This window comes from Pyrus communis, chromosome 10 (genome assembly GCF_963583255.1).
Source record: "Pyrus communis chromosome 10, drPyrComm1.1, whole genome shotgun sequence".
Lineage (NCBI taxonomy): Eukaryota > Viridiplantae > Streptophyta > Magnoliopsida > Rosales > Rosaceae > Pyrus > Pyrus communis.
Window position 1 is genome coordinate 4866385 of NC_084812.1, and position 24195 is coordinate 4890579.

General features: G+C 37.0%; 5 protein-coding genes and 1 pseudogene across 5 annotated transcripts; 3 read left to right on the forward strand and 3 right to left on the reverse strand.

The window, feature by feature from the left end:
- The first annotated feature begins 25 nt into the window (after positions 1 to 25).
- On the forward strand, positions 26 to 2647 carry LOC137747348 (translation machinery-associated protein 22-like). Its single transcript, XM_068487445.1, has 7 exons — positions 26 to 325; positions 495 to 584; positions 930 to 979; positions 1126 to 1207; positions 1305 to 1372; positions 1449 to 1532; positions 2210 to 2647. Exons 1-7 carry the CDS (start codon positions 178 to 180, stop codon positions 2264 to 2266), a joined length of 579 nt encoding a protein of 192 aa, XP_068343546.1. The 5' UTR covers positions 26 to 177; the 3' UTR covers positions 2267 to 2647.
- A 3135-nt stretch (positions 2648 to 5782) lies between these two features.
- On the forward strand, positions 5783 to 8104 carry LOC137746678 (cytokinin dehydrogenase 4-like). The gene is made up of 5 exons (XM_068486683.1): positions 5783 to 6383; positions 6846 to 6973; positions 7089 to 7337; positions 7441 to 7709; positions 7810 to 8104. Exons 1-5 carry the CDS (start codon positions 5783 to 5785, stop codon positions 8102 to 8104), a joined length of 1542 nt encoding a protein of 513 aa, XP_068342784.1.
- Positions 8105 to 9347: 1243 nt separating this feature from the next.
- On the forward strand, positions 9348 to 11861 carry LOC137747409 (DNA-directed RNA polymerases II and IV subunit 5A-like). Its single transcript, XM_068487515.1, has 5 exons — positions 9348 to 9536; positions 10132 to 10340; positions 10423 to 10602; positions 11103 to 11216; positions 11550 to 11861. The coding sequence occupies exons 2-5, from the start codon at positions 10140 to 10142 to the stop codon at positions 11673 to 11675; spliced, it is 621 nt and encodes a 206-aa protein (XP_068343616.1). The 5' UTR covers positions 9348 to 9536; positions 10132 to 10139; the 3' UTR covers positions 11676 to 11861.
- Positions 11862 to 11971: 110 nt separating this feature from the next.
- LOC137747411 (uncharacterized) lies at positions 11972 to 13992 on the reverse strand (annotated as a pseudogene).
- LOC137747407 (uncharacterized) lies at positions 13686 to 17173 on the reverse strand. The gene is made up of 10 exons (XM_068487513.1): positions 16968 to 17173; positions 16790 to 16836; positions 16516 to 16640; positions 16123 to 16205; positions 15890 to 16011; positions 15642 to 15806; positions 15411 to 15504; positions 14162 to 15306; positions 13986 to 14030; positions 13686 to 13910 (listed from the first exon to the last, which is right to left on the reverse strand). The coding sequence occupies exons 2-8, from the start codon at positions 16815 to 16817 to the stop codon at positions 15111 to 15113; spliced, it is 813 nt and encodes a 270-aa protein (XP_068343614.1). The 5' UTR covers positions 16818 to 16836; positions 16968 to 17173; the 3' UTR covers positions 13686 to 13910; positions 13986 to 14030; positions 14162 to 15110.
- Positions 17174 to 20666: 3493 nt separating this feature from the next.
- LOC137747018 (uncharacterized) lies at positions 20667 to 23391 on the reverse strand. Its single transcript, XM_068487015.1, has 9 exons — positions 23266 to 23391; positions 23053 to 23109; positions 22315 to 22450; positions 22051 to 22169; positions 21661 to 21743; positions 21414 to 21549; positions 21199 to 21349; positions 20968 to 21061; positions 20667 to 20862 (listed from the first exon to the last, which is right to left on the reverse strand). The coding sequence occupies exons 1-9, from the start codon at positions 23389 to 23391 to the stop codon at positions 20667 to 20669; spliced, it is 1098 nt and encodes a 365-aa protein (XP_068343116.1).
- Between the last annotated feature and the right edge of the window lie 804 nt (positions 23392 to 24195).

Genomic DNA, 24195 nt, shown 5'->3' on the forward strand with positions numbered 1-24195 from the left:
CTCTCACCGTCATCGAGCAGCTGCAAAACACCGTCTTCAATTCACCGATTTGCGTAACCTAAACGCAGCGTTTTGACCTTCCCCAATTTCAGAGCGAGGGTTAGAGAGAGAGAGAGAGAGAGAGAGAGAGAGAGAGAGTGGGGAGGTACAGAGAGAGGAGCTTGAGGCTGAGCTCTGATGGCGGGGAAGCCCCAACCGGTTCGCGTGCTGTACTGTGCGGTGTGCAGTTTGCCTGCTGAGTATTGTGAATTCGGACCCGATTTCGAGAAATGCAAGCCATGGTTGATCCAAAACGCCCCGGACCTTTACCCGGATCTCGTTAAAGGTTCTATCTTTGCTCGAACCCTAATTTCTTTTTATTCAATTCGAATTAAAGTTTAGTTTATTTATTTATTTATTTTTTATGATTACTCTGTTCTGTTTTATTTATTTGTTATTTTCAATGATTTTTTATTTATTTTATTTTTTGTATTAATATTTTATTTTTTGTGCAGAGGCTAATGCTAAGGAAACTGATAAAGTAGCCAACCAGTTGCAGTCCACTGGTATTTCTTCTGGAGGTGGTGATGGAGCTGCTTCTTCAGGTATTGCTGTAAATATGTATATGTGCGCATATGTGTGTGTATATATATGTATATCATGTATGCGTGAGCATGTGTTTATGTTGGTATGTGTAACCATTTCTGGTCTGGTTTGGATGAGTTATGAGTGCCGGTACAGTATATATGTGAATGTGTGTGTGGAGATATGGAGTGCCTAAACATGTTTATGTTATTGTGTTTGTGCTGCTATGAGATGAATTGGGATGTTTTGTTTTATTCTTTTCGGCTTTAATTTTATTTTGGAAAGTTTGTTTTCTGCTTTGCGAATCCAAATTATAACGATTTTTGTTTTTTTTTTCGGCCTGAATTTGGTGGGTGGCATTTCAGCACCTAAAGAAGAAGTCAAGCGTCTCCCAGGTGGGAAGATTAAGAAAAAGGTGATAATTCGGAAATTGTTTTCTTCTATTAAATAGGTGTAACCCTTTGTGAACAAGCTCTCTGGGTTGATAGTTGCAAAACAATATTTCTTTTGAAACCCTTTAAATTATAATGACTAAACTTGGTATGGGTTTTTTTTCCGTAGGAGAAGCAAGAAGTTACGATTGAAAAAGTCACGCGTAATAAGCGAAAATCTATCACCACTGTGAAGGGGCTGGAGCTTTTTGGTGAGCAATCTACTACTTTGCATCCTTTGTCTTTCTATTTGGAGATTCTTATTTTGTTCCTACCATAATTAACGCGGTTTCTTTGATTACAATTCAGGTGTCAAACTTAGTGATGCTTCAAAGAAATTGGGGAAAAAGTTTGCTACCGGAGCCTCTGTTGTTAAGGTATGATGGATAGTATATTGTTTTGTCTGTATGCGATGATGGTTTGTTTTAATTAATTTGGAATGATTGGTTTCAGGGGCCAACTGAGAAGGACCAAATTGATGTTCAAGGAGATATCGCTTATGACATTGTGGAGTTCATTACGGATACTTGGCCTGACGTAAGCTACTCTGCTCACTGTTTCTCTTTCTTCCATATGACGTGTTGTTTTCAACTTTTTTTTTCAAAATGGGAGTTCTTATTTCCAATAAAAAGATTAACCTCTTTAACGCTATGTATATGAATGAATTAGGCCAAAGTAGAGTTACTATATTGTATGAATTAGATCGCTATATATGGTATAAATTTTGAAATGTGGTGAAAAAGTTGTTAAATTTAAAACTACACACTGGTAAATGTAAACAGTAAGCCAAAATATGGCTTTGGGACATTTGTACCACGTAGTGTTAAATTTTTATTTCGTCATTTGTATTTTACTACTTCATATCCATGGATAATTGCATGGGGTAGCGCCGTAGGAATTATTTTTAATGAATTCTTTATAAAAGTCAGGGTACCAAGGATTATCCTTTTATGCCTTTCTTCTTATTCTTTCTATTGTTGTACTTAGGGAGGTTTTTGATTTGTACTTAGGGAGGTGTTGATTGGATTGTGACCTTGGCTGTAAGAACGTATTCTTAATTTGAGTGGCATAAATTGTCCCTCGGTCCCCCCTTTTTAGTCATGTTTTTGTAATCTCGTGTTTTCGATGATAAGATCACTTATACTGTCCAAGTTAAAATTGGAATACACGCTTAGCTTAAAGTACCTAAAACTTTTCTTTGCCTCCTTTCTCAGGTCCCAGAAGCTGCAATTTTCTTTATTGAAGATGGCAGAAAGGTCCCAGCTGCTTAAACAGTATCCTTGGCACACAAATAAGATGGAGCATGGTACTGTTCTCCTGTAGGTGCGAGGTTTAACTCGATTCAGTGTGCTATCAAATTAAAGGACCAGCGATCATACTCCTTAAAGTTCCAAGAGTACGACGGCCTATGAGACGTTTGGCCTTCCCTGGAGTCTCTTGTTATCTTGGTTGCAAGAATGGTACACATTTTGCAGCTCAATTGTATTTCGAGGTCTATGTTTTGCTCGGTTCTTGTGTGTCACATATTACCTATAGTTAAATCCTCATGTTGCAGACCTAGCTGCTGCATCCTGTATTCTTTTACTTCCGTGAGTTAACAATTCAGAAACATCTTCAAATTTTACCAAATGAATTATATCTTTTACATTTCATCTTCTAGCTGTGAGTTCGAGATTTTTCTTCAATGCTATGTAGCACTTGGTGAAATAGAAAATGAATGGATGAAGTTAAAAATAGAATATATAACAATTGCGGAAATGAAATTTAATGGCTAAAATACTTGTGCTATATAACATTTGAAGCTATACCCCTGAATTTTCCAATACCTAAGGGCCTTTCAATTCATCCTATTGCATCAGATTTGTGATGTGATATGGTTCCAAAGTATGATTTGGATAAGGACAATTCCAATAAGATTTCATTCTTGAATCAAATTCCATTTTTGATTTATTGCATCTATTTCATGACCGGAACAAGGGAGAATGCACGTTACACCATAATTTTAAATAAGAAAATAGATTTTAAATGATAGCAGATCTATCTAATTGAGCCGGATCTGGTGTATCATAAGGGGTTTACCTTTTCTACTGGATTGAATAAAAAACAATTCTTGAATGAAGTATTCAACTCCAGGAATGAACGATATTGGCAAAAAGAAAATTAACAAGAACCTAAATGTAAATGACCTTAACCAATTGAGTTATAATTCCCTGCCATCTTTTTCAGCCTATAAAAAGACGGGTAAAATAGCTGTGTATGGTATATTAGTGCGCTAGTAAGTGTGAAATCTTTTAGATTGACAACCTTGATGGAGCAGCGAACTATGTCTTTGCGCTTCCCAAGCAGGAAATCCCTGTCTTTGCCAGCCTAAGTCTGGATGTCAGTCCATATTTTACTCCATGTTTTTTAGGGTAAAAAATGTTTCGTCAAACAATATTATAAACTTGTCAAACAATATTTGTCACCGGCCAAAAAGAGGCGTATCTAAAACTGGATTGTTGGCGGTACACGCACAGTGAAGAAGGATTCAAAGGAGTAACATTTTTCCATGTCCCAAAGTCGAATTATATAATATAAATTAAACAAACTAGCTTCTTTAATCCCAAAAAAATAAAAAAGGTTGAAGTGCATATAACCATTTCATCTATAGTTCTTCATCTTCAGTTTTCGTCTTGGAGATTGAGGAAAAGTATACGGGATAAAGAAAGAAGAAGGGTCGAGAGAGTTAAAATTACGAAAAAAGTACAAAACAAAAACATGAGTATAAAAATAACTTAAGGCATGTATGACCACTTCAGTTTTTTTGTTTTTTTTTTTTTTTTTTTGCTTTTAATTTTCATACTGAAAGTTTTATTTGGTAACACGTGAAAATAAAAATGATACCTCAAAACAAAATGATCATCAAACGGCTCCTTAATATCTCATTTCTCATGTGTAACATTTCATATCCATTTCTTTTAAGAATGGTGCTATCCATACATTTTTTTTTACTTCCCACACACTCCATATTAATTTCTGTTATTTGATCATTTTCGATTTATTTGATCTGATAGCCAAAAATTGAGGTGCGTGCAGGGGCAGATTTACTAAGGGACCAGGGTGGTCTCGGGATCACTCAGAAGCTCGAATAAATGGCTGCGAGAACCTCTTAGGACCACCCAAGTTCGGGCAATGGTAGAGAAGAGCAGCAGCCATGGCTGCTGTGCTATGCAAAATTGAAGGAGGAAGAAGAAATGTTGTTTTTTTTTAAACGACTTGGCCAAAACGACGTCGTTTTAAGCCAAGTCATTGAAATTTTTTTTTAAACCCCCGTGATAGCACACACCGTCTTTTATTAAAAAGTCAAACAATTTGAAATTTAATAAAAGCCCATGACGTTTCATTAGTCTGTTTTCAATCAAATTCAACTTTATCAAATATAATATACCTAATTGCCTGCCTATTCCTCACACCACCCAAGCCAGTGAAGGCCATCAACAACAATTTTAGAATATCGGTAAGTTTCCTAGTTTAAAGTTAGTTCATACTTATTTTTAGTGTTAGTTCATACATATTTATTGTTAATTTGTTAGGATTTTTAGTTTTAGTTTTTTATTTTACTTTTTAAGAACACTAATTAAAACAAAAGGCTGAACAGTGAATACATATATGTAAGGGTCTTTGATAATGGTTTTTGATAAGGGTTTTTGATAAAAAGTCAAACAGTCACACACTAACGGGTTTTAAACTAAATTCAGCCTTATTCATTGTTAATTTCTTAGGATTTTTGCATATCTATTTTAGTGTTAGTTCATATATATTTATTGTTCATTCGTTAGGATTTTCTGATATTACTTGAATTGTGTTACAGTGTATTTTTTTTTTTTGTCAAAGATTGTGTTACAGTGTTAGTTCATACATATTTTTTTGTCGAAGTTGTAGTTTGCCATTTATTTTTCAATTTTATTTTCGTTTTTTTTTTTGGAACTTTTATATTAGGACCACCCTATGTTAAAATCCTAGATCCGCCACTGGGTGTGTGTGAAAGGTAAAAAAGGGTGTGAGGATAGCACCATTCTTCTTTTAAATCCCTCTTACCATCTTTTTTCCACCTCTTCTTCATATCTCACTTCTCTAATGTATTTTTGCCTCTACCTTTCACAAAAAAATAAAAAGAAAAACAAAAAACGAAATAATTATCAAATGAGTCAAAAGTTGATTAAAAAAAAACTGAAATTCCAAATAAGAATTAAATAAAAATAAACACCTCCCAGATTAAAAAAAAAAAAAAAAGGGGAAAATTACACACACGAAAACAATTATATTGAGTCCCTTTTTATTATATGAAAATTACACCCGGAGGAAATAAAATATTGCAACTACGTATATAATCCGTTGATGTATCAGCATACTTGTAAAAGAATGTATGTACAGAATTGCAGACCATGCTTAAGAATTTGAACATTAATCTAACACAAGTAATTAACTCATTTTTCTTACATATCCAACCGACAGTTCGAAGGGAAAAAAATAGTTAATGCTCAATGTTTTATATTGCGTAAATTTGCAAAAGATGCAAGTGTACTGATTTGATTAAGTCTTCTTCTTCTTGCGTACATTTGGAAAAGCCTGTACAACTTGGCCGGCCACGGCCACTAAGCGACGTTTATTAACGCTAGTCCATGCTCTCTACTATCCCACACTAATTAAATTTGTTTAAGTAATTTCTCTTCTATATATAATGCAACTTAATTTCCCTGTACATATCAACACACTTCTCTTTCCCTCTCCTTTGACCACCAAAAAAAATGGCTGAGAATTTTGCAGTTCCAAAATACTGGACTACTCTGAGTTTAATCCTAGGGTTTATGATGTTATCCGCAACTGGGGCAAGTCTACTCCTACCCTCACTCGGGGATGTGGACAGCTTGCTACTAAACGATACTGGGTCCATCAATTCAACCTCTACTGATTATGGCCATATAGTTTATGAATTCCCAGCTGCAGTTCTTAATCCGACGTCGCCAAATGACATCGCAAGTCTAATCCTATCCGCAAACAACAATTCTGCGCCTTTTAGCGTAGCTGCTAGAGGCCAGGGTCATTCTGTTCGCGGACAGGCCCTGACCTCTGGTGGCGTTGTCATAAACATGACAGCTTTGATCCGTAATGGTTCTAGAATTGTGGTCTCAGAGAGCCCTTCTTTGGGTTCTTATGCTGATGTTGGAGGTGAGCAACGTTGGATCGATGTGTTGCGTGCTACACTGGAGCGTGGTCTTACACCGGTTTCGTGGACCGACTACCTTTACCTGAGCGTTGGTGGCACGCTCAGTAACGCTGGAATCAGTGGGCAAACGTTTCTATATGGTCCCCAAATCAACAATGTATATGAACTCGATGTTGTAACTGGTATGAGGACTTCTCTCACAACTCAGTACTACTCTATCTGGCTCTTTCACTTAAAAGTCCTAAAAACTATGTTTGCCTTGTGTTGCATGCATATTCACTGGAAATGAATGCATCTCAGCAAGCGTTATCAATATATTTCACCACTCATTAACTTCCAAATTTTCTCATATTAATTTCTTATTTTTTATTAGGTTCCACTCCAAAAATATCATCCCGCATTTTTTCTTATAATTTTTTTTATATATTTTCATAAATTTGGAGTGCATAATAATAATTTTTGAATTGCAAATGCCAACAACACCTCCCTTATTATATTACCAAAATTTCTCAAATCAAGCTCATGGTCTGTTAATGAAAGTGAGAACTTAGAAATTTTTTTTCTTGATTATTTTGATTGACCTTAAAGTATATGGATTTTTTTTTTAAAAAAAGACTTTAAATTTTTAATTTTTTTTAATTCAGGGAAGGGGGAATTAGTTACTTGCTCCTCAAAAATGGTGCCAGAGCTATTTTATGCTGTTCTCGGAGGCTTGGGCCAATTTGGTGTAATAACCAGAGCAAGGATTCCCCTCGCGCCAGCTCCGAAAAGGGTATGAACTAATTTCTATTTCTTCTCCTCAGAGTAGAACATCGTTGTAACAAATTTTTTTTTTTCTTCTTGAAATATGATTTGAATTTATTAAGTTGTGCACTAATTCTCTGCAGGCTAAATGGGTTCGAATGATGTACAGTAACTTCTCTGCATTTTCAAGAGATCAAGAACACTTAATGGCACCCAATGGATTCGATTATTTAGAAGGTTTCCTTCTAATGAAGCAAGGTCCTGTAGATCTTTCCTTTTACCCATTACTCGATCAACCAAGAATAGCAGCTTTAATAAATCAATACGGCATCATCTACTACATAGAAGCAGCCAAATATTACGATGATAGCACTCGAAAAACCGTGGACAAGGTACACCATTTTTTTTTACTACAGATTTTCTGTTAAATCACGAATATTGAAGGTAAATTAAAAGAGTTAGTACCATTTAAATAACTTTTTCTTGTTTATATAGGTAGTTGATAAAACGATCAAAGGGTTAAGCTTTGTCCCGGAATTTTTATTCGAGCAAGATGTATCGTACATAGATTTTCTGGATAGAGTGCACACGGAAGAGGAAAATCTTCGATCACTTGGACTATGGGAAATTGCTCATCCGTGGCTGAATATCTTTGTACCAAAATCACGAATTTCGGACATTGATTCGGGTGTTTTCAGGAACATTCTTCTCAAACAAAATGTTCCTACGGCGGTGAGCCTTATTTACCCCGTGAACCGAAAAAAGTGAGTTTCTGTGAACAAAAATAATTAGGGTTTCTGTTTATTTATTTATTTGTTTTATTTTTGGTAAATCTAATGTACTTTGTATTAAATAATGTTTCAGGTGGGATGGTAGGATGTCTGCAGTTATTCCAGATGAAGATGTTTTCTATGTTGTAGGGCTCTTGCATGCAAGCGGATTCAACGACTGGCAGGCATTTGATGAAGTAAATAGACAACTATTGCAATTTTGTAAGGATGCTGACATTAGGGTTAAGCAGTACCTTCCCCACTACGAAACACGGGAGGATTGGAAAAACCATTTCGGAAGAAAATGGCAAAGTTTCCAAGACATGAAAGTTAGGTTTGATCCAAACAAGATATTAGCACCAGGACAAAGGATTTTCGGTGTTTTGTAATTAATAAAAATATGCAATTTTTGGTGATTTTTTCCATTTCATAAATTGTCCCCAAAAGTTTGAAACCTACGAATGCGAAATCCGTATAAACATAATTAATTGAAATGTGAAATCTAAATGTTAAACCCATTCATTCAAAACTTTCATTAATATAGCAATTTAATTGAAATTAACTAGTTATAAACATAATTAAGTCAGTTTAAGTCACAATAAACAAGATCCAATATGCACTAAGCAAGCTTTTCCCCACAATTCAATATTGAGAAATGGATAATGCTAGTAATTTTTAAATCAAATTTGCAAATCAAATAATATGTTACCAATAGGAAATAAATACATTAATTAAAACTTGAGTAATAACCTAATCATCAATAACCACATTATTTGTTTTACAAAATTTGATTTAAAAATTTGGTCTCCCTAGAATTACTCTTGAGAAATGTTAAGGAGACTCTCAAAAGTGGGACTCTCCAATCTCCAAGGACTCTTCGTTACCTCATATTTTTGACACAATATTTTATAATGTTAGCACAAAAATTAACGATAAACTATGAGATAATAGATCAGAGAATCCATGAAAAATTTTACATTAAAAGAGTCCCCTTAGCATTTCTCTTCTATATTTGCACCCCCACAATGGGGTAACATAAATGTATTGAGGCAGCTAGCGAGGGAACCTTACTTTTACATATGTGCTAGTTATCTCAACACTAGTTAGTTCAGTTCAAGCCCAAAATAATTCAGGAATAATTCAGTTTGGACTAGGAGAATATGGGGATCAACTCAGAATTTCGAAAACGAACAAAAAGAGTAGAGTCCAGAATTAATAAAATAAAATAAAAAGTAAAGTTTGGATGTGAATCAATTTGACGATATTGAAGGAGTGATCACTTTCCATGATTTTGTCAATAATACAATGAGAGGGAGACTAGTTTGGATTTTGTCGGAGATTGCATTTATCATGTGAAATATGTGGACAAAACTAGTGTATATTGCTTGCTAATTCTGCTAATCATTATTTAACATTTGCTTGTTTTCTTATTGAGAAATTTTTATGTATATCGGGAGCATTTATTATAATATGAGTGAATGACAAAATTGATATATGTTGTGATTTTTGGCTTCTTAACAGAATTTTTTTTTTTTACTCAAGAAAAAGAAAAGAAAATAAAAAGGTAGAGAAACCTAAACGACGTCGTGGCGGTATAAAGCTTCGGTTGAAAACCCTTTGCCTTTCTCTCGTAACGCGATCCTTGGCACAACACAGAGGCAGCAGCTCTCGTTCTCGCGCCATTTTTCTGTCCAAATCGAAAACCCTAGAATCACATCACTAACAATCTTCAAAGATCCCGTCAATTCAGCTGGGGTGGTATCCTGTACAAGCATCCTCTTCAACTTCCGAAAAGAAAGGCTAATTTTTTCTGCCGAACAGGTTAGAATCGTTAGATACTGTCACCAAAGGTTTCATCTTTTTCGATTTCGTCTGCTATTTCTCCTTTTTTTTTCCTTCAGAGATTGTGTTTTTGCTGTGTTGTTAGGATTTAGGATTGGATATGGTGTTTTTGCAGCTGTGAAAGGTTTCGATTTTTTTTTTTTTGTTTGCAATTTTGCTTTTTCTGTTTTGGTGTTCAGGGCAGTGATTAAGTGGGATAAACAAGTTTTTACTGTTGGAATTTGGGTGTTTATGTTGGATTTGGATTTCTTATTAAGTTGTTACGGTGTTGTTAAGCATATATTATAAGTCTTTTTCTTGATTATTGAGGATGAATGATGAAACTGTTGTTTAATATATGTGTTTGGATTTCTCATGCCTCACAAAGCAGCGTTTGAAACGCCTTAGAGGTTTCTAACTTTTGGAAAAACGGAAATAGGTAGTGGAACTGTTAAAATTTTGTTTAAGATTGATCTCTTGTTGCTTGATTGTGATTCAATTTGGTTGGCCAATTTCTAATTTAATTGTTTGGGAAATCGAATTTTCGTAATTCTGGAGGAACTTAGCTGACAAGCTGTGTTTTGTAACATATCAGAGGCGAAGATGGTTTTAACAGAAGAAGAAATCACAAGGCTTTACAGAGTTCGAAAGACTGTGATGCAAATGCTGAAAGATCGGAATTACTTGGTTGGAGATTTTGAGATCAACATGTCAAAAGAACAGTTCAAGGACAAATACGGAGAGAACATGAAAAGGGAAGATCTTATCATCAATAAAACTAAGCGAAGTGACAGCAACGATCAGGTGTTTCCCCACTGCTTTTTATTGCAGTGGATGTAGTACTTTAACTGTTGACGGTGTCTGATTGTTGGTTTATGTGTTTCAGATTTATGTCTTCTTTCCTGACGAACCAAAGGTTGGGGTCAAGACAATGAAGACTTATACCAACCGCATGAAATCGGAGAATGTGTTCAGAGCAATCTTGGTTACTCAACAAAGTCTGACGCCCTTTGCAAAGACCTGTATCAGTGAGATATCGGGAAAGTTCCACTTGGAGGTTTTTCTGGTGAGGTTCATAGCTTAATCTGTTGTTAGTACGAAGTTGTGTTCTTGAAACCTCACGAATATCACGTTAATCAATTAAACCAGAAATATCAGAGTTCATAGTATCAGAAATTTGAAGGCTATACACATTCAAATCGCCGTTGCAATTACCTGATTAGTTTGTTTATATTCTAACTTCTAATGGCCTTTCTCTGATCAAATGCTCGTAAAAGTATTGTTAATCTGATGAGTAGGTATGGCCCTACCTTTTAGAGGGACAGGTTGGATGCATAGGGTCATCTTAATAATGTCCATTAACCAAGAGGCCTAACTAGGGTCATCTCGAATAATTACTTTGCATTGTTTGATTTACTTTTTCTGGGTATGCAGCTTTAACTTCAGCTTTGCAAGAGAATTATTTTTACTCCACTTACAAAAAATTGGCTCCACCTATAATTGTATCAGGTGCTTTCAATACGAACTTAGAGGATATTAACGTTTGCTCTGTCTCTATTGATTCAGGAGGCAGAATTGTTGGTGAATATTAAAGAACACGTTCTAGTTCCTGAGCATCGGGTGCTTACAAATGAGGAAAAGAAGACTTTGCTGGAGAGGTACACTGTGAAAGAAACACAGGTCAGTGCTGCACATTGTTGTTAATCATGCATTTACGAAATTCCGATGCTACATAAGGCGTGCCATGACTTTAAATCTTGATTTATAACACTAAAAAGTGTTACAAGTCTACCACCTCATTTATTCAACTGTTTGTGTTGGAATATTAACTCAAGTACAGAGTCATGCTTAATGCGTCTTAATACCATCTAAACTATTACGACAAAGTGACAAAGCTTTCTCTCTCCTCCTAATGGCTATTTTACGTTTGTTTTCCAAACACATCTTAGCCTGCATATCTGTGGCAAACTAGGGAAATTTGCATACTGACTGTTTCTGTTGTTTATTGTCCAGCTCCCTCGGATTCAGGTGACTGATCCAATTGCGAAATACTACGGGCTTAAGCGTGCACAAGTTGTGAAGATAATTCGACCAAGTGAGACTGCAGGGCGATATGTCACCTACCGTTACGTTATATAATTACTCTTATGTCAGCTCGACTTGATAATCTTTCATTCATAGTTATGTCGGAATTGGAGCTCTAAAGCGAGCAGTTGCTGCAATCCGGATTTTAGGGAACTGAGATGATGTTTTGAACTCATTTTGTGGATTCCTCAGTGGCGTATGGACCTGAATTCAGTGTTTATATGATTACGCATTACGACTTGCTAGTATTGTTCATTGTGTTATTTTATCGATCTTTGAGGTAAAAACTCGATTTGTGATGCAATGGCTTGCATCATGTAGCGAAAACAATCCGTTGAATTCGCGCACAATTGACCATCGACAAGATGAGATTTCGATTAGTAAGCACAAACTTGTGGCAAAGCATGTATGTACCAAGCTACATCAAAATTCAAGATAAGGACTCCACCCGGCTGAGTCGTCAACGGGTGCAACACGAGAGAAATTTATATGCTGATTGGTAGTGTCTAGTTTGAAGTAGCCTTGTCCTGCTGCAGAGCTGCCTTGATGAAGTCCACGATGAGCGATGCTAACTTGGCTTGATGCGAGGTGTACAAATGATTAGCGCCTTCTATAAGATGTAATTTGTGGTTAGGTATTATCTTGGCAAACTCTAATGCATCTTCAACAGGGATGACCTCGTCGGCAGTTCCATGGATTGTCACCACCCTGTATGTAGATTATCGCCGATAAACTTGGTCATGCGGGAAATGCAACAAAAAGAAAGGAAACATGAAACCATGAGAACAGAGTTAACTAAAGTTTGCTTACCGGCATTCTTTGTCAATCTGAAGGCATGATTCGTGCATATCAGTACTTAGGCGATCCATCAAACTCTCCTCGGTCACACGATAATTACCATCTCCTACAAGCATGGCATCCATTAACCTTGTTAAACGCCAGCATACGCGTTGCTCGTTTTTGTGTGTTTTAAGTGTGTGCATGTGTTACTGAAAATTACGCAATTCATCTGCATACATCTGCCCTCATAAACGAATTTTGCAATTCACCACACGATAGGAATTAGAAAATTACCTGACTTTCTTAACATCAATGAACCCTTCCTTCTTGATTACTTCCATAAAGTCTTTCCCCAAGCATTCTTCGATGCCCTTCTTCAGATCATAACGTCCACAAACATTGACAACCGTACGAATGTCATGATACGTAGAAGCATACAGGAGCACAGCACCGCCTCCTGTAGTAACAATTTTCAGCAATACTGTTGGTACACGATAGGAAATTACTCATTCGAAACCTTCATCAACAGCATTTTGTCCTCTATTTGATCCGAATAAAATCTTACATAACGATCGTGCAAAACAATCCAACGTACCTTTACTGTGTCCAACAATTGCACTGGGTGCACGTTTTGCCCCAGAGAAGTACAGAGTGCAAGTCATCCGCCTCTCTCCGATAGTTACCAAACTGAAAGGTGCCTTCACTTTCCCTGACAACCAAAAACTGACAACTAATGAGCATCAATGTAATCGATAGATCTCAAACTGACAACAATGCAAACTTTGCAAGTGGGAACAATACGGCGAAGACAGAGCCATGCTTACAGGCTTACAGCTATGAAACAAACGAGGTGCACACAACGAAAATCTACTCAAAACCTGTTATATTCAAGAATTTCAAACCCTGTAATTCGACAGCCTTACCCATTTCCGGCAAAGTCAAAACGGAAGGAACTGATCCCTTCATTTTCCAGTGCAACAGCAAGGTTCACCATAATATAGTTTTCCTGGAAATCAAGAGACACATGCTGTGAACTTTGCCCACAACGATTCCAAGATGCCAACCAAGCATTACAATTTTCCACGAACGATGTACTATTCCTTTTCTTTCAGTAGAGCGATAGCATTAGTGGGTTAGATAGTTAGTTGTTAGGGGGTAGGGAATCAGTGAGGATCGAACCTGCACCAGAGTGCATTATTCTTTATTCATTAATTCTTAAACATTGTCGTCTTCAAATTACAAACTAAATCATCTAACAATCAAAGTTCGACGATAGATTGTGAATGAAATATTAGAAAAATAACTTAAATTAAGAACATACTAATCAAGCTGGAACCGAATCCAACAACAACAACAACAATAACAACACTTGATGTATCAAAAATTCAACCTTGGTGTCTCGGAATCCATGACATAAGATTACGAGGTCCGCGGAACCGGTTTCGTGTAACAATCCCACAAGCTTTTCACCGTGTTTGTTGGGTACGATGATTTTCAGTTGCTGACCCACTGAAACAAGATGGCAATAAGAACATGAAAATTCACAAACAAACATATACAACGTGAGACGATGAAATTTCTGACCTGGGTTTTTTTGCAGCTTCTGCCATTTTCAAGATTCGTTTTGGGCTGCGATTGCGGGAAAGATTAAATTTTGGTGAAGGGAAGCTTATGGAAGTGAAAGAACTTGAGAGCAGCATATTAATTGAGATTATAAGCTAATTAACGATTAATTAATCCTCAAGGCAGTGGAAGTTTACCTAGAAACTTTTGCTTGCTGCTCTTGTTGCTCTGAATTGCAATCCACACGGCTCCAGTGAGTTTGGAACTGGGGGAGTATTTACGTTTTGGGTTTCAGGTTTTGGTCCACAACAGTCTCTTTTTTACCTGTTGGACCCTGATATTTATGGGATTCTCGAAACTGCCATTTTATCTATCTTTTCTTTCAGAAAATGATAAACATATGTATATGGTTATTCAAGCAATATATACACCAGTTTAGATTCTTACACGATCGTGTTTGATCATGTCTGTTATTTTCTAACTTACTATTTTCAATGATTCAAGCAAAATAATTATATAATACACTTTGACAATGACATAGCAAGTTAGCAATACTAGCACCAATCAAGAATTTCATGCGAGCGCACTCAACCATTAGGTTGAGAATAGGATCAGTAACATTCGTATTTATTCGTAATTGGGAGATCTCATACTATCGGCTTACGTGGATAATGAGTAAAATACCCTTTTGCAATTCAGCCAAAAACCCCTCATTAAAGTATAAATAAAAAGCCTGTACTAAAGAGACGGGATTAGAACTTGAGTACAGAAAGGAAGAGACATCACACATAGTTGGCTAGGTTCATATCAACCTTGGCTTAATTGTTGTTATGCGACAATGAATCATTGTGCCCCTAATGTCTCACTTAACACCTCGTAATTTTCCTCCATGTCTCCCATTATCCATTTCGTCAACTCTCTCATCAAAACCCTAATGCTTCAAATTTGAGTTGAATAGAATAGAACCTTGGTTTCTTGAGGCAATGAATCATGAACTTCTTCACTATTTCATGCAACAGATCATAGCAATGGTTTACAACAAATACAAAACGTCATACATTTGTCAAAGGTTAAACCAATAAAATATTATCTCAGAATCACCACGGTAAGATGAGGATTCTCTTATTAGTACATAAGCATGATATGCTAATTAACCTTGTCCTGCTGCAGAGCTGCTTTTATGAAGTCCACAACGACTGTCGCTAACTCAGCTTGATGTGAGGTGTAACAATGGTTAGCTCCTTCGATAACATGTAATTTGTGGTTTGGTATTATCTTTGAAAACTCGAATGCATCTTCGACAGGGATGGCCTCATCAGCAGAACCATGGACTGTCAACACCCTTTGTACAGAATAGTCCATGAACTCGGTCATGCTCACAATGCAAGAAAAAGGCAAAGGAAACATAAAACAGTGAAAACAAAATTAATTAGTTTGCTTAGTTACCGGCATTCTTTGTCAATATGAAGGCATGATTCGTGCATATCAGTACTTAGGCGATCCATCAGACCTTCCTCGGTCACACGGTAAATCACACTTCCTGCAAGCACAGCATCCATTTATGGTGTGAAAGGCCAGAATATATACGCATTGCTTGTTTTTGTTTGTTTACTTATGTGGGCAATTGTCGAATGATCACCACACATGGTGAGAATAAACACAACCATTGCAAATTACCTGTCTTAGTTTTAACATCAATGAATCCTTCCTTCTTGATTATTTCCATGAAGTCTTTCCCAAATTGTTGTGCAATGCCTTTCTTCAGATCATAACGTCCAGAAAGATTGACAACCGTACGAATGTCATGATACTTAGAAGCATACAGCAGCACCACACCAGCTCCTGCATGCAGTAACATCAATCTATAAACAATTTTGGCACAAAGATACAGAAATCGTGATTATTTAAAACAATCCGGCACATACCTTTACTGTGCCCAAGAATTGCAGTTGGTGGCCGGTTTGCCCTAGAGAAGTGTTGGACCACAGCATGCAAGTCCTCGGCCTCTCTCCGATAGTTGCCATACAGAAAGGTGCCTTCACTCTCTCTGAAAACCGAAGTAAACCGCAACTTATTAGAGCATCAAATTATTAGCTTTAAAGCATAATTTGCGATTAAATTCATGAATTTATAGTCCTATAACACCAAATTGCCTTACCCATTCCCAGCAAAGTCGAAACGGAAGGAACTAATTCCTTCCTTTTCCAATGCAACAGCAAGGTTCACCATAGTTGTTTCTTCCTAGAAATGAAAAGACCATGTTACTGATGTATGCAATAAAATTTTAATCAAAATATGACCACAGATCGAGTTATTAACGAAGATAAATGATTTCTGCACACTAATTTTATGATTCTGCACACCCTTGTTTATTTCAATCCATTGGCTCTCCTTTGCTTATTCGATCCAAAGGCTACAAGTATACAGAGGTGTGCATGGGGGGAAAAAAAAAAGCCCGTTGACTGTCGATATCATTTCTCTTGAAGAAATATTTCACAAAGTAACTTAAACTCAAAGCATCCTAGCTCGTTATAAAGATGGAACTAACAACCTTGGAGGCTCGAAAACCATGGCATAAGATTACAATCTCCGCAGAACCGGTTTCATGTAATATGCCCACAAGCTTTTCGCCATGTTTGTTGGGTATAACGATTTTCTGTTGCGGAACTACTGAAACAAGTGCAATAGACATTAAGCAAACAGCCATCAAATTTCTTATCAAGTACTGTAAACATATTGCTCTGAGATTGGTTTCTTGCAACTACAACACATACAACATACATACGTACACAAATACATATATTAAGGGAGATGATGTTTCTTACCTGCTGGGTTTTGTGCAGCTTCCGCCATTTTCAAGATTCGTTTTGGGCTGCGATTGCGGGGAAGATTAAAGTTTGGTGAAGGGAAGCTTATGGAAGTCAAAGAACTTGAGAGCATCATATTAATTGAGATTATAAACTAATTAACGATTAATTAATCCCCAAGGCAGTGGAAGTTTACCTAGAAAACTTTTGCTTGCTGCTCTTGTTGCTCTGAATTGCAATCTACACAGCTCCTGTGAGTTTGGAACTGGGAGAGTATCGGACCAATCCAGTCAGATCAGTCCCAACCAAATACTGTCTTGGGTTTTTCAGGTTTTGGTGCAAAACGGTCTCTCTTTTACCCGTTGAACCCTTATTATTTCTGGGATTATCAAAACTGCCATTTATCTATCTTTTCTTTTGGGAAATGATAAACATATGTTGTTATTCAAGCAAAATATACACCACTTTTAGCTTCTCACATAACAATATTTGATTGTATCTGTTGTTTTCTAACTTAGTATTTTTTTAGTATTCAAGCAATATACTAATATAATATACACTTCGGCAATAGCATAACAATATCAGAACCAACCAAGAATTTCACTCAACCATCAGGTTGAAAAGAAGGTCGGTAGTATTTCTATTTACTCGTAATTGGGAGGTCTAATACTATCAGCTCACATAGATAACGAGTAAAATACGTAATTATAGTTCACCCACTTTGCGATTTAGCTAAAAAACCCTTATTAAAGTATAAATGAAAAGCCTATAAAAAATGTGAATAGAACTTGAGTGCATAAAAGAAGACACATCACACATAATTGGCTAGGTTCATGTCAACCTTGGCTTAATTGTTGTTATGTGACAATAAAATATCATTGTTCCGCTAAAGTCCCACTTAACCCCGTGTACTTTTCCTCCATGTCTCACATTATCCACTTTGTTAACTCTCTCATCAAACCCTAATGCTTCAAATTTGAGTTGAATAGAACCTTGATTTCATGAGGCAATAGTATATACATACATCATGAACTTCACTAATTCATCATCACGAACTGCACCCAATGTGTGGCCATTGGGCTTGATATAAGCAAGGTATGAACTGTTCTGAGAGGCTCTAAGGATCCATGATGCACCCCACAAAAGCTCTGTTGTGTTTGGCTCATACATTTGTGAGTAATTACGGGTCATGTGTTGACAACAATTGAAGACCATGTGAATGCTACAAGGAAATGGCAGCAGCCATTTGTGACTTTGTGTGTTTCGGTGGAAGGATCACATTTCTATGGGCTGCATTGAAAGCTGCAGACGAGCGCTACAAAAGAAAAGCAAGAGTACGCTTGCTTTTTGACTTTGGGAGCATTTTGCTAGAAATGTGATGTCTTGGCCCTTATAATGCAAGAAAATGCTTGCATTGGGCATGCTTGCCGAGTGAGGGGGCATGCATCAGAGAAGCATCCAAAGAGATGGTGAGGGCATTTGGCTCTCCCATGGGCATGGTTGAGAGAAATCAAGAGAGCTAGCTAGAGTGAAAGATCTTCTGGTTAAAGAGTGAGGCTCTTAGGAGATTTCTGTGAGTGGGTGTACAAGGAATTCAGGATTGGGTTATGTCGATCTAACTCATGTGTAACTTGTATTGTTATTCTTATAGTGAAGAGCAATATCTCTCCGGAGACGTAGGCAGGATTTTGCTGAACCTCGTAAATCTCTCGGTGTCTTTATTTCTTGTATTTTTATTATGTTCAATTGTGTGAATAATTTGGTGAGGTTCTCATCTTAATCTCGATTCTGCACCGAACGGGCCTAGGCACAACAAGCTCATCCTAATCAACATCACAATTGGAATCTTGAAAGGAACTTTAACGGGATTAAAAAAAGGGTAATATGCACCGATAGAACTGGTTACAAGTTTTAAATAAAAAAATAAAAGTGAGGGACTATATAAATTATTGTATGTTTGGTGTCTCTTCAACTCTATTTTTGATTAAAAGTTAGTGACGTGTTTCGTTTGTACCTATTTTCCGTAAATGAAAGCAATTAGAAGCAAATTATACATATGCATTTGGGTTACATGGGTATCCTGGGTATTAGCAGTAAAAAGGGCAGACCGCTTAACTAATTGAGTCATTGGAAGAACCTTTGTACTTGTTTGCAAAATCAAAAACATGCATGGCGATCAAAATTTTAAAATTAGCATTCTTGTTAACACGCGGTGAAGGCGAAAAGATTGTTAAAATGAAGTCAAATTTTGTATATAGATGTCTATTTTGTATATAGATGTCTACTTTCATTGCTGTGTGGAGCATTTTTGCAGAGTAAGAAGAGTCAGAGTCTTTGAACACCATGGAAGCTGCAGCCAATGCAGCAGCAGTCTCAGCTGCAAAATCTGATCCCGGATTTTGGGTTGATACCTTGTACACGTTGTGCGGCGTATCTATGTCCTTCGGCCTTTCCCAGCACCAGACCACCGGTGGTCAATGTTAGGATCTGTGACCTGCAACCACCAAAACATGTGATTGTCTTTAGGACATCTCTTCAGCTCCAAACTATCATCGTTAATCAAAAGTCAATTCTTATAGCCTTCAGTACCATGGTTTAGTGCCATATTTTATTGTCTATTTAGTATTCCCAGTTCTATTTTTTATTAAGGGTTTATAACCGATTTTATTTGTGCATATTTGCTTATTTCTCTTACTTGAACATATAAGGTTCCGGGGGTTGCAGTGGCTGCTTTTAAAAGATAATCAGTGCTTTGCGTTGTCAATCTGGCTACGCATAGAGTCACCAAATTCAATCACACTCCATGCCAGCAATGTAGTGGTGAAGGCCATTGGCAGGCCAAACTTGACATTGTCTCCAGCATCCTAGTATCCCCCTACTACGGCCACCTGAAATACAGTTCACCTTCAATTGAGCCATCGGACAAGCCAGAATTATCCCTCCAATTGAGCCGCTGGTTGGCGGGCAGTTTCCCAGACCTCTGACCCTCAAAGAAGAGGATCGAGTTCTCGAGAGCATTTGAGTGGTCTTGAGGAGTGAAGGCAGAGCAGCATAAGCTCAGCAGACAGAGTTAAGCGTACAATTTTTGTCCCTAAAGAAAATGTGACAGCAGAAGCTATTATATGATTGCTAGTGATTGCAGCAATAACAGCAGAGGCCTAGTAAAAGACAGGGTGGTGGGTTTGAAATGTGTTGAGGTGGACAATGGAATTTATAGGCAAAAAAAGGTTGGGAGCAGAGGGAAGTTGGTTGTTTGGTTGGTCACGGGATCAACTGCGCCAAAAATGGGACATTTTTCTGTGAGGACAAACATACTAATGGTGCAAAGTTACAAACTTTTATCCTCTAGAATTGGATATCATGAAACTGAAAAGTCACAAAAGTGAGACAAAAGGACATAATAGAGTTTACAATTCTCCAAGGTTTTTTGCAGCTTCTGCCATTTTCAAGATTCGTTTTGGGCTGCGATTGCGGGAAAGATTAAAGTTTGGTGAAGGGAAGCTTATGGAAGTGAAAGAACTTGAGAGCAGCATATTAATTGAGATTATAAGCTAATTAACGATTAATTAATCCTCAAGGCAGTGGAAGTTTACCTAGAAACTTTTGCTTGCTGTTCTTGTTGCTCTGAGATGCAATCTACACAGCTACTGTGAGATTGGAACTGGGAGAGTATCGGACCAATCCAGTCAGATCAGTTCCCAACCAAATAATGTTTTGGGTTCTTCAGGTTTTGGTCCCCGAAAATCTCTTTTTTAACCTGTTGGACCCTGATTATTTATGGGATTCTTAAAACTGCCATTTATCTATCTTTTCTTTTGGGAAATGATAAACATACATGTATGGTTATTCAAGCAATATGAGGCTTCTTTATTAGTACTTAAGCAGAAGGGATATACTAATTAGCCTTGTTCTGCTGCAGAGCTGCCTTTATGAAGTCCAAAACGACGGTCGCTAACTCAGCTTGATGTGAGGTGTAACAATGGCTGGCTCCTCCTATAACATGTAATTTGTGGTTCGGTATTATCTTTGAAAACTTGAATGCATCTTCTACAGGGACGGCCTCATCAGCAGATCCATGGACTGTCAACACCCTTATATACAAAATCGCCAATGAAATTGGTCATGCGTACAATGCAAGAAAAAGGAAAAGGAAACATAAACAGTGAAACAAAATTAATTAGAGTTCGCTTTGTTACCGGCATTCTCTGTCAATATGAAGGCATGATTCATGCATATCAATACTCAGGCGATCCATCAGACATTCCTCAGTCACAAGGTAAATCACACTTGCTGCAAGCACGGCATCCATTTACTGTGTGGAAGGCCAGAATATATACACATTGCTTGTTTTTGTGTGTTTATTTATGTGACCAATTGTCGAATGATCACCACACATGATGAGAATAAACACACACATTGCAAATTACCTGTCTTAGTTTTAACATCAATGAATCCTTCCTTCTTGATTATTTCCATGAAGTATTTCCCCATTTGTGGTGCAATGTCTTTCTTCAGATCATATCGTCCAGAAAGATTGACAACTGTATGAATGTCATGATACTTAGAAGCATGCAGGAGCTGGCCAACATCAATCTATATACAATTTTGGCACAAAGATACAGAAATCATGGTTATTTAAAACAATCCGGCACATACCTTTACTGTGCCCAAGAATTGCAGTTGGTGGCCGATTTGCCCTAGAGAAGAGTTGGACCACAGCATGCAAGTCCTCGGCCTCTCTCCGATAGTTGCCATACAGAAAGGTGCCTTTACTCTTTCTGAAAACCAAAGTAAACCACAACTTATTAGAGCACCAAATTATTAGCTTTAACGCAGAATTTGCGATTAAATTCATGAATTTATAGTCCTATAACACCAAATTGCCTTACCCATTTTCAGCAAAGTCGAAACAGAAGGAACTAATTCCTTCCTTTTCCAATGCAACAGCAAGGTTCACCATAGTTGTTTCTTCCTAGAAATCAAAAGACCATTTACTGATGTTTGCAAAAAAATTTTAATCAAAATATGACCATAGTTCAAGTTACTAACGAAGAGAAATGATTTCTGCACACTAATTTTATGATTCTGCACACCCTTGTTTATTTCAATCCATTGGCTCTCATTTGCTTATTCAATCCAAGGGCTACAAGTATACAGAGGTGTGCATGGGGAGAAAAAAAAGCCCGTTGGCTGTCGATATCATTTCTCTTAAAGAAATATTTCATAAAGTAACTTAAATTCAAAGCATCCTAGCTAGTTATAAAGAAGGAACTAACAACCCTGGAGGCTCGAAAACCATGGCATAAGATTACAATCTCTGCAGAACCGGTTTCATGTGATATGCCCACAAGCATTTCGCCATGTTTGTTGGGTATAACGATTTTCTGTTGCGGAACTACTGAAACAAGTGCAATAGACATTCAGCAAACAGCCATCAAATTTCTTCTCAAGTACTAAACATATTGCTTTGAGATTGATTTCTTTCAACTACAACACATACAACATACACAAATACAAATATTAAGGGAGATGATGTTTCTTACCTGCTGGGTTTTGTGCCGCTTCTGCCATTTTCAAGATTCGTTTTGGGCTGCGATTGCGGGGAAGATTGAAGTTTGGTGAAGGGAAGCTTATGGAAGTCAAAGAACTTGAGAGCAGCATATCAATTGAGATTATAAGCTAATTAACGATTAATTAATCCTCAAGGCAGTGGAAATTTCCACATAATGTCTCATTGTCCCCTTAATGTCTCACTTAACCCCTGTACGTTTCCTCCATGTCTCACATTATCCATTTTGTCAACTCTCTCATCAAAACCCTAATGCTTCAAATTTGAGTTGAATAGAACCTTGGTTTCATGAGGCAATGGTATATATACATCATGAACTTCACTAATTCATCATCATGAACTGCACCCAATGTGTGGCCATTGGGCTTGATATAGGCAAGGTATGAACTGTTCTGAGAGGCTTTATGGATCCAGGATGCACTCCACAAAAGCTCATCCTAATTAACAGCACAATTGGGATCATGAGAGGAACCTTAGCGGGATTAAAATAAGGGTAATATGTACATATAGAACTAATTACAAGCTTTAAATAAAGAATAAGACTACATAAATTATGGTATGTTTGGTGTCCCTCCAGCTCTGTTTTTAATTAAAAGTTAATGACATGTTCTGTTTGTGCATATTTTTTGTAAAAGAAAGCAAGTAGAAGCAAATTATGCATATGCATTTGGGTTCCATGGTATCCTGATTATGAGCAATAAAAAGGGCATACCACTGAACCAATTGAGTCATTGTAAGAATCTCTGTACTTATCCGCAAAATCAAACAGCTGAATGACGATTGAAAATTAAAATTAGCGTTCTTGCTAACACGGAAGCAAAAAGATTGTTGAAATGAAATCAAATTTTGTTTATAGATGCTTGCTTTCATTGCTGTGTGAAGCAATTTTGCAGAGTAAGAAGAGTCAGGAGTCTTTGAACACTACGGAAGTTGCAGCCAATGCAGCAGCAGTCTCAGCTGCAACATCTGATCCCGGATTTTGGGTTGACACCTTGTACACAATGCATGTCATATCTATGTCTTCCAGCCTTTCCCAGCACCGATGGTCCATGTTAGGATCTACCACCTGCAACCACCAAAACATGTGACGGCTCCAAACCAACGTCGTTAATAAAAAGTCAATTCTTATAGGCTTCAGTACCATGGTTTAGTGCCATTTTTATTGAAAGTTTATAATCGATTTTATTTATGCATATTTGCTTGTTTATTTGGATCATCACGTGTTTGGAATTGGAAAAGACCTAAAGGAGGGCGAGAGAGAATAACAACTGGCTTTTCTTCCTATATTCCATTTGAGAGTCTCTGGATATCATGTTTCATTTGCAGGAATATATGTCTTTTCCATACCGTCCATGTCTAGTAGAAAGCCCTAAGAGAAAGAAAAAGGGTGAAAAGGAGGTGGGATGGGAGGGTTGTATAAGAGAAAGTAAACCCGAAAATTAGACTGAAATTAGGCTTATGGTGTGTACTTGCATGTAGCCAAGGGTAGAATTTTCGATGCATCTACAATGTATCTCTCTATTTGTTTTTCTCATTATGCAATGAACGTCACATTATGAAAGAGATAAAGAAACGGAAATATGCAAACTGTTTGCATCGCAAAAATTCCCCGTAACAAAGAGTTTTGATCTTGCTTTTCCTTCTAGTTCCTCTTTACTTGTAAGTGAGAGGTTTTAGGTTCGACAACTAGTGTTCCCTACAAATGAACACATGACACTTGGCTTGGGTTCCATCTTTTTGACATGTTGCCATTTGAGTTATCATCTTCCCATTTAATTCGTAAATTTTCTAGAAATTAAATTCAAATAAAAACAAAAAAAAGTTAATTGAAAAAATTGAACACAGATTTTCTCTT